General features: G+C 53.7%; 1 protein-coding gene across 17 annotated transcripts in view; it reads left to right on the top strand.

The window, feature by feature from the left end:
• The first annotated feature begins 755 nt into the window (after positions 1-755).
• The window catches only part of SYT17 (synaptotagmin 17), a 105,658-nt gene continuing 96,428 nt past the window's right edge, over positions 756-9,985 (top strand). The window contains exons 1-5 of one of the 17 annotated variants that reach the window (XM_046668454.1): positions 756-1,779; positions 3,711-3,795; positions 4,532-5,154; positions 5,303-5,325; positions 5,974-6,122. In XM_046668454.1, coding sequence (XP_046524410.1) covers positions 5,052-5,154; positions 5,303-5,325; positions 5,974-6,122 — 275 coding nt within the window. In that variant the 5' untranslated portion in view covers positions 756-1,779; positions 3,711-3,795; positions 4,532-5,051. Of the gene's footprint in view, positions 1,780-3,710; positions 5,155-5,302; positions 5,326-5,973; positions 6,123-9,985 lie in introns of those variants that run through there. The other 16 variants (XM_046668455.1, XM_046668456.1, XM_046668453.1 and 13 more) reach the window with 16 other exon arrangements.

Below are 9,985 nucleotides of genomic sequence, written 5' to 3'. Positions count from 1 at the left end.
ATGCCTGGGTAGAGCAGCTTTCTCTCTCTGCACCTCAGTTTCCTCATCTGTAAATAGGGGATAAGTGTAGCACCTCCCTCATAAAAATTTGTTTCGTTTTGTTTTGTTTTTTTGCTGAGGAAGATTCGTCCTAACATCTGTCGCCAATCTTCCTCTTATTGTATGTGAGCCTCTGCCACAGCATGGCCACTGACAGATGAGTGGTATAAGCCTGCATCCAGGAACTGAACTTAACCACTAGGGCACCGGGGCTGGCCCTCCTCATAAAGTTAAGAGGAGTCAACTGCAACAATATAAACATTTATTGAGTGCCTACTCCAGTCAGGTACGGGAATGAGCAAGGCAGACGAGGATGAAAGCAAATCATGCTTGTGAGGCGTAGAGCACAGCGCCTGCAGAATTATAAGCGCTCAACCTGCACTACATGCCACGTGCTACCAATGAAATATTCTCTCCTACTCAAAACCGTATACCTAGGCTAGATTTTTACACGGAATATATACAAGTATGTATATTACATCTTTCGCTAATGACTTCCACATTCATGTCCTTATTTATTCCCACAAAACAGCCCTGGAGGATAGGCAGGGCAGAGATTTTATGCCAGTTTCACTGACGAAAGGACAGAGGCGCTGGGAGGTTCAAAGGTCGATAAACTGGAGTCTGGCAACAGGAGATGGCTGGGCATTTTAAGAGGAGAACCAGCGGAGGCCAAGGTTCCACGTCAAACCCGTCCCTGGAGAGCCAGCCCCAGCTCCGCAGCCTTGGGGCGGTGAACTGGCGCGCGGAGGCCTCCAGGCCCAGGGCGCCCCAGCCACGCAGCCACGCAGGCAGGCGGGCGGACCCGCCCGGGGGCGCACGCTCGCTGGCGCGGAGCTCCGAGCTGGCAGTGGCGCGCACGGCGCTGGTGCGACGCTGGGTGGCGCTGCTGGGCCGCCCCACGCCAGACCTGTTGAGCCCAGGGCGCAACTCGGGCAGGTTTAGGGGGACCCGCCGCTCCGCTCTCCCCGCGCGCCCCTGCATCCCGGCTGCAGCGCCTCCCTCGGGGCGCCCCACGCCCCACCGTAACTTAAGGCTCCCATGCCTTTGGCCTCTGCGTTCCCCGCCGCAACAGTTCTAGGCGCGTCGGGTGGGGCGGGAGTAAAGTTTTTCCAAGCTGGTCTGGGAGAGGGCTGGATGGGGAGGACCCTCCCAGCTCCAGACTCCATGGCGGGCTGGACTGTGTCCCCTCGGCGTCAGGGCCGCCCAGGGGGCTCTTCTCTCGGTAGGTGCCAGCCCCGGGGCCGACCGGATGGGCTGACCCGTGCACCGCCCCCTCCCACCCGCTTCCCCATCCCCATCCCCCTCCCCCGCCTCTGGCGCGCACCGGCCCCCGCGTCTCCGGCCCCGCCTGCGTCGGGGTCGCTGCAGTCCCCGCGGCTGCCCCAGGCTCCCTCCCCAGGCGCCCCGGCTTGATTCCAGCCCGGAGAGCGCCTCGGGGGCAGCGCGGGACAGCGAGGGAGGCCGAGGCGGGGGCCCTGGGCGCCCCAGCTCTCCCACCCTGGGAGGCGGCCCCGACTCCGGGAGCCGGAACGCAGGGAAAGGCAAGGACGGGGCGGCCGGCGGAGGGGCGGGCGCCGTTCATCAGCCACGCCAGTCACGTCTGGGGCCACCCGGCTGCCTTCTTCCTTTCCCCCTTTGCTTTCTCCCCCCTCTCCTGTTGGCGAGGGCAAAGTGGCCGTGGCGGCGCCATGCCCGGGCCGGAGTGAGTGCGCGCGGGCGAAAATGGCGTACATCCAGGTAGGGCTGAGGCTGGGGGGCAAGGTCCGCGGGGTGGGTGGGGGTGCGCGGCCCCTCGGACTGGGAGCGCCCCCAAGGGAGGGCATCCGGTTAGGCTCCCACAAACTTGCCTCGAGAAAAAGGATGCCCGAGCGCAGGCAACCTGTGCAGCGGCGAGGCAGCGCCCCAGGAGAAGAGGCTGGGGACCCCCACACCCCGGGATGAAGGACCCCGTGTGGACTCTGCCCGCGCACCCTCGCTTCCTGGGGAGGGAATGGGGGGGTGGGGCGGACTTTTCTCCCCACTCCCCCCTCCCTCTCCCTCTTGCACCCCACCCCAGGGGAGGGGCCGCGGGGAGGGCGGCCCGGGGCGCGCCGGCCGCCCGGCCCGCCAGCTGGCGTTGCCGTGGTGACGGCTCCGGCTAATTGGCCGGCGGAGGGAGCCCGAGGCAGCTGTTCCGGCCAGGAGGGACAAGGACATCCTCTCTCCCGGGCACTGGGTGCTGACGGGTGGGGGACGCACCAGAGGCGTGCTGGTTGGCGGTGGCCGCTGATTACTTTAGGCCATTGAATTGGGGTCTGGGAGTTCTGGACCCCTATTACCTTGGGGAAACTCCCCCAAGAATCCTTGGGCTGACATTAGTAACAAGCATCTTTTTGGGAGCGTGGGGGCTGCTTGACTAAGAGAGCTTTCTCCTCAATACGAGGGGGCAAGTGGCTACAGGTCAGTGTCAAGGTCACGCAGTCACACCCGTTGAGCGGCTTGCCTCTGGGGCTGGCTTCTCTGAGCCCGACAGAGAAGCCTACAGGCTCCTACATTCGGGGTGCATCTGGCCTCACTTCTCCTTGGCCACAGCCCGGGGGCTGCTGGTCCCCTGGTTCCCCTCTGGCTCACACATCCCTCATTTTGTCCTTTTCTGGCTGCCAGGAACTCTGTGCTCCGTCGCCTGGTGTAGATTCACTCCATTGGCTTCCTTTCATGGAGTCCCTAGGTCTTCTTTTCAAGTTCAGTGAACGTCATAGTTACTGTACACCTACTGTGTGCTGGATGTTGTCAGGGGGACTATTCAGTAGTCACTCGACAAACACTTGGGTGACCACCTACTATATGTGGGCACTGGGGATACAGCTGTGAAAACAGTATGGTCCCTGCCCCTCAGAAGACACAATCTAGTGAGAAATGAACAATGTTGGAACAGGCTTCTGTGGTTCTTAATGACCACTTTCAGCACAGAGAAATTAAGTATCTTGCCCAAGGTCACACAGCTGCTTAGGGGTCATGGTGAGATCTAAGAGGGAGGGTGGTGGGGAATTTGTTAAACATCTAGTATGAGGATGGCCCAGTGATGTTTGTTGACTTTCCTTCTAGAACAAGGTGTTAAACTTTTTCTGTAAAGGGTCAGATAGTAAATATTCTCTTCTGACATTTGAATTGCATATATTTTATATGAGTCAAGAAGTATTCTTCTTTTGACGTTTTCCCAACCATTTGACAGTGTACTAACCATTCTTAGCTGGAGGGCTGCACAAAAACAGGCTGCCAGCTGGATTTGGCCTGCGTGTCATGGTTTGCCAACCCCTCTTCTAGAATGTCTGGGTTCTCCTTCTTTCTCTTTCTCTTTGGCTTGAATCAATTCTCCATCGGGCCAAACACACAAAGCCAGTGGACCCGATGTGAGGAAAGACGACGTGCTTGGGAGCATCAGAGCGTCTTCTCTTTCCTCTTCATCTTCCTTGGCTTCTCTTTGCCTCCTGACACTCATCTTATACTGGGCCTTGAGAAAGCTGGATGGTTGGTCCTCAGTGGAGGTCCGCAGGTGGTCTTGTCTCTGCTCATCGTGGTCTTATAAATGGTTCTCCAAATCACCAAGTACTCGGGAAATGCCTCCCCAGATGAAAAGAATGGGCATGGATTGTGAATTAGCGTCCCTTTATCCTTGTCCTTTCTCTTAGCACTTGCTCATGGAAGCCCCACGAGGGCATGGCTGTTTGCTGCTCTCTTCACTCCTGGATCAGCCAGGACAGTCCCTGGTGCCTGGTAGGTTCCAACTGGACTTGACAGACCTCCTTGTTCTCATAAGCCACAGAAAGGGTGCAGATATTTTGCAGCTGGTCAGCACACCAGCATTTTCATAGTCAGTGTCCTAGCTTAGCCCTTCCACTAAAGAAAAGAGGTAACCGAGGCTCAGAGTGGCCCCCTGACTTGCCCAAGTTGCACGATTGGCTGCTGGGGAGGCCGGAACTAGCGCCTGCCCGCTCAGCTCTTTGCATGGCCCCCTGCACTTTCTTGCTCTGTGTATGGTTTGAGTTTCCGTTTGGAAAAGTTTGTAATCGGTGCCTGAGATTTTGCTTCCCAAGCTGCAGTCACTCCCTTACCGCTTCAAGGACTTTGGCTTTTTCACGAGCTTTGTACCACCTGTACTGTTACTTACTTAATATTTTTTCTGTAAATGGAGTCACTTTTTTTTAACTTTAAGAAATCATATGAAAAGGAAAACTTTATGTCACTACCATAGTAGAAAACCAGGATCACTTGATATAAACAGAAGGCAATTGGAAAAATAAACACAATGAGAATAAATGCCACTTTATTAGATTTTAGCTGGATGGAGCTATCTCCATGGCTCCGAGGGGGGGTCTGCTCTCTGTTTAAAAAGGAAGGAGGGGTAGAGAGATTTGCAAGTGGTAGAAAGATGTTAAATGCAATGGTACCAAATGAAGACTTTCTCCTCCTTGCAAGAGAATTGAAAAAGACCCTAACTTTCTCCCTCTAGATTCAAAGTTCTGAGTTTGAACCCCACCTCCTTTCCTCTCTGGGACATGTCCCAGGCTGGGATGCGGGACCCCCTCCTAACCCACCTGGTTTACTGGGCCCACTTGGAAAGCCTTCGAGACCCTGGCCTGGAAGAGAAGGAGGGAGCCCGTGCCTTGGGATCCTGCGAGAAGACGATGGGGTGGGGGATGGGGCCGAAGAAGGGAGGAAGCCCCTCCCTCCTCCCCCAGGACCAGTTATGGCTTCCTTTTCGGCTCCCTCTATTTGTGGGTGATCATATGAAGCTCCCTACCGTCACCATTGGAGCAGAATTGGAAGGTAGGGCCTCCGAGAGGGTGGGGGTGCCGAGTCACATCCCCTCTGTGCCTGCCTGTGTGTTGCTGAGCGCGTCCCTCTGGGTGGGCTTCCTGGCTGTTTCTGTAGAGGAAGGTTTGTCTTCTGAAGTGTGGCTGCGTTGGATAGCTTGACTGTCTATCCACCCGGGCTGATTCATAACAGCATACGGTGCAAAGCAGATCGAAATGCTCAAGTTTCCCATTTATTCGGTGTTGGTTAGCCAGGAGCCTACCAGCAGCCCTGGGAATAGCAACACCTTGCTAGGAAGTCAGCTCCCTTCCCACGATGGTAAGTGGAAAGAGGAGGGCTTTTTTGTCCCTTTTCTTTCTGTTTTCTTTTTTGAGTTGCTGGAATATTGCTAAACTGGTCTTGTCTCTCTCTTTTTTGTGATCCCCCCACCCCCTGCGCCCCTGGCTTCATCGTGGATCTCTAAAAGGGCAGTTGGAACCGTTAAACAAGGTGGGTGAATTCAGTGGTCCGTTTGGTCTGGTTTCAAACCATGAAATGCTTGCCTTTCGTTTTGGAGTCTTCTGTGGGGCTGTGGGGAGATGGAATTTTAAACAATCACCAGATGTTGATAACAGCACCGTTGCGAGGTCTTTCTGTGGAAGGGAGATCCCCGTGAAGAGATGCTGGTCCCGGAGATGGGGTTCCCTCCCCAGCGCTACTTATTCCGCTCGATTATGTCTGTTTACATTCGTATCCCAGAGATGATGGTTTTAAAAGATTTTTGCTTGGCTTTCAAGAAGACAGAGTCATATCCATTGTGTTTTGAGAACATATTGTCTGGCCCTCACGGTGTTGTAGACAACCCACCCACATGTCAAGAAAGACGTTCCCAGAAACTACAGGAGAAAATACCTGTAAATGTTTTGCTCTCTGTTAGTGGCTCCCACGAGTTGGTGTTTGCCATCCTCATGCCAGCAGTTGGTAAACAGAAATGGAAAACATTTTGCTCTGTGTTCACGGTGGAGACAGAGCCCCTGGATGGCGGGGGGCGTCGGCTCCTTATAATTTTGGGTGTTTTTTTCCTCCTCCTCCTCTCTGCCCTCCTTTACCCCCCCCCCCCCACCCCTCTCCCCTGCCCACTTCCCGCCTTGGCCTCAGGGTTTTCTTTCTAGAATCTCCGACCTGCTGCTATGCAGGTGGACTTGCCACCGCTGCTGTCAGAAGTGCTGTGAATCCAGCTGCTGCCAGTCGAGCGAGGATGAAGTGGAAATTTTGGGACCTTTTCCTGCCCAGACGCCTCCGTGGCTGTAAGTAAAACCGCTCTGAACTTTCTGGAAGGCGATCCCAAGACCTTTCTGTGCTCGGTTGCTGGGAGGGGGTCTGGGCCTGTGGGAGGGAGGATTTCGGGTGGGAAAGAGGGAAAGGCCGAGTTTCTGTTGACCCCCCCGCTGTGGGCGGGGCCGTGCTCTGTGCCTCTCATTTTGTTTAGCAGGCTGGCGAGACCAGCTGGCGGCGGGGCTGTAGTTCAGCTATTTCACATCGGGCCTCCTGAGATGGGAGCTGGGTGATGCTGAGCGTGTGGGCACTTGTGATCACGTTGAGTGTCTTTCCAAATGGAAAAAGAGCTCTGTGAGCATCTATATTCTTCAAGGGATGTCCAGCTTCTAAAGGTGTCCGTCCAAGTCCGTGTGACAGATTGTCCTGGCACCTGGTCCAGCGCCTGGTCCTTAGGAGATGCTCGAAAAGTATTTGTTGCATGGATGGGTGGATGGAAAGAACAGACAAGAGCCTCTTTGCTGGTCTGAGCAAGAACCTCAGGAACAGGGAAGCAGAGAAGCACCTCCGGGCTCCATCCTGTCCTCCAACGCTGTTTATGTTCTCTCTGGCATCTTTCATTTTATTTCCAAGTCATTCTCCTCCCGCGCCTGCATGCAACATCTCCATCTGCCAGTCGCTCGGATATTTTGGGAATGCAGTTTTGAAGCTTCTCAGGCACGTGTCTGGTCCACCTCTCTGTGGCTGGGAGGGGAGCGTGGCCAGAGAGTCTGCGTGGAGTCCAGAGGCCGGGGCCTGGGAGTCACCCAGCGTAACTTCCCACGATACGCAGAGGGAAGCCCAGAGAGGGAGGGGAACAGTGCAGGGGCTCACAGCTACAGCCTCGGCGGGGACCCCGCACTGTCTCAGCTAAATCCTTGCACTGAGAGTCCATGGGCCTCTGGCACCCCTTCTTTCCCTCCTAATCGGGGGTCATGCCGCAATCCTTTTGTCGTCTTAGAAGCAAGTATCAAATATTTCTGTAGCAGAATGGCTCTGGGTCAGGCTACGTGAGCTCACATCTTATTTCTCCTCCTTTTTTCTAGTTCTATGACCTTGGTCAAGTTGCTTGGCCTCTCTGTGCTTTAACTTCCCATCTGTTAACATGGGGACGATAAAAAGAACAGTACTTATCATCGGGTCCTTGTGGTGATTGCAGGAATTCGGATATGGGAAAGCCCTTAGGAATGCTTGACACTTTGTTGGCAGTCATAAATGTAAGGAATTCTTCTTAGGCTGTTTGGTCTCAGTTTTCTCATCTGTAAAGTGGGAACAGTGATAGAACTTATTGTATAGGGTCGTTATTAACGATAATGGGATATGTACATAACATGCTTAGCGCAGTAGTAAATATCCATTTTTATCAATATCAGGTATTGATCGCAATTCATTCAACTGATATAAAGGCAACCCGAAGCAACTCTTCCATCATTCATAGATGGTAGCCTGCATCCCACAGGTGTGCATAGAGTTGAGAGGTTTGGTGAAACCAACTCATTAATCCAGGGGTCATTTCCATTTTTCGGAGCCCGACCTGGGGAGGTTGGCTCAGCCCGTCTGGTATCTTTCAAGCCATGCTCAGAAGGATGCCAGCTCTGTGAGGGCAAGGTTTTATCTGTCTTGTTCACTTTGAAAAATAGTTGTTGACTGACTGACTGAGCTACAGGCAGAAATTGAATCCTGCAAGCACCAATCGTCTGGCTGGAAAGTTAATCTCAGTTTCTTTAGTCATGTCTCTAGTACACCCTGTGTGCCTGGCACTGTGGGATGCACAAAGCTAGATAGAGTCCCATTACCATGCTCAGGGGATTTTAAATCCAGTATAGAAGGTAGATATGTAAGTCCAGTCACCACCTAGAGTTGTGCATGCATCCCCTTCACACTCATATGACAGTCCTGCATTGAGTCTTGTTACAGAAGAATCCAGGGATGATGGTTTCAGGCATAGCTGGATCCAGGAGCTCAAATGATGTCACAGGCATGCATGCTCTCTCTCTCTCTCTCTTTCTTCTGTATTGGCCTCATTCTTAGGCTTGCTTTCTTCTTTGCTTCGCTCTTAACAGCAGCAAAGACACCAGGAAAGGCTCTCATTGCCCTGGCTTGCGTCATGTGCCGGTCATGTGAGCCAGTCACTTCTGCTTGGAGAAAGTGATGCTCGAATGGTACCTGGGTTGCCGACCACTCTGGAACCAGGGGAAGGGTCACTCCCCCATAAAACACATGGGCTAAGCTAGGAGACCCGGGGTTGGCAAACTTTCTCTTTAGAGGGCCAGACAGTAAATATTTTAGCCTCGTGGGGTTCGTCTCTGTTGCACCGACTCTCTTCTGTCATGTGAGAAAGCAGCCATAGACGAGACACAATGAACGGGGATGGCTGTGCTCCAGGAACACTTCAGTTACAGGGCCAGGAGCGGGGTCGGCCTGTCGTTGGCTGACGTTTGTAAAAGACAGTTTGGGTTCTGTGAGCAGAGATGGGGGAGTGGACCCAGGCCGGGCAGGCACCACAAATGGACTCCACATCTAAGAGGAGTTGGGGGAATGATGGAAAATGGGCCTGCCAGCTTAGGTCCTGTGGGGTCCTCAGTGCCAGGTTAGGGAATATGGGTTTTTCCTGAACCAGTGGACACCCCCGGATGGACCCTGAAAATCAGTCAGGTCTGTGTTTGCCCCTGGATTCCCAGATGTGGAGTGTTACAGACGCATGGCCTAGATCCTCACTCTGGATTGGAGGACAATTGCACCCTTTGTGCAAACAGCGGACTCTTTCTGGGGACAAGGGGTTGAGACCCAATGGGAAACCACTTCTTTTGGTTTTGTCACAAGCAGAGAAATGGGCTGGAACCTTCCCAGCAGGGCCAACACACTGCACAACTCCAGGAGGTGCCATTCCCACAGCCATGTTAAATGGTACCACCCAGAGATGTGCAGTCTACAGCCTGAACGGCTGTACATGACCTTTATGCTTCCCAAGATGAACCAGGTCTCCCTTAAATCCAGGGCAGTACTTGGCACATTTTTGGCACTCAACATGATGCAAAATGTTACAAGAAATCTGTAAAGGGGTGGCAGATTTAAATCATTCAAAAAGCAAATTTACAGCTTGTGCTTTCCCCAGATTTATTTACCAAGTGGGCAGTTGTATGTTATCAAACAGGCAGGGAGGAGAAATGTCAAGTGTACAGGCTTTGCAGTGCTATTCCTACCGTGACATTTGAGCCAAGAACCACAGGGCACACCTCTCTGCAGGGCGGCATGTGGCAGCTGAGCTGGCCCTTTGTGTGTGTGATTTTGGGGGACACGCCATTACTTGTCACACCATGAATTGTCCTTCCTGTGGGTCCCCCGCTTTCCTTGGCTGGGCTGGGCTGGTGAGGGTCAGGAAAGCTGTGCAATCCGACTGGCTCCTTTTGTAGCAATGCCGGAAAGACCCTCAGTGAAGAGTGAGTTAAAGTCAGATTATTGGTTTGTTCAATAAGCACGTGTTGAGTACCTACTGTGTGCAGAGCTCCTACTGGCCTCGCAGGGGATGCCCAGCTCAGTAGGGTGGACCATGCGATCCGGAGTCTGGAATTGCTGGATCCAGTTGGGGTTCTCCCGTTTAACAGTGGTGCAAGGTAATTCCTCATCCTCTCCTCCCCCTGCCCCGGAGCTTCCATTTCCCCATCTGCGAAGCGGGCGGGGCGGTTAATGACAAGTAATTCCTGGATTGTTTTCAGGATGGAATGAGATGTTTCCTACGGAGCATTTAGCACAGTGCCTGGCACATCGTAGCTGCCTGGCATCTGGTACCTTCAATAATAATAAGTACAGACCCCACCATGATGAAGTGTGCCCTGCTGGGGGCGGGGGGGGGGGG

The sequence above is a fragment of the Equus quagga genome, chromosome 7 (genome assembly GCF_021613505.1).
Source record: "Equus quagga isolate Etosha38 chromosome 7, UCLA_HA_Equagga_1.0, whole genome shotgun sequence".
NCBI classification, from domain to species: domain Eukaryota; kingdom Metazoa; phylum Chordata; class Mammalia; order Perissodactyla; family Equidae; genus Equus; species Equus quagga.
Note: the sequence above shows the minus strand (reverse complement) of the source record. Positions and strands in the feature narration are given on the sequence as shown.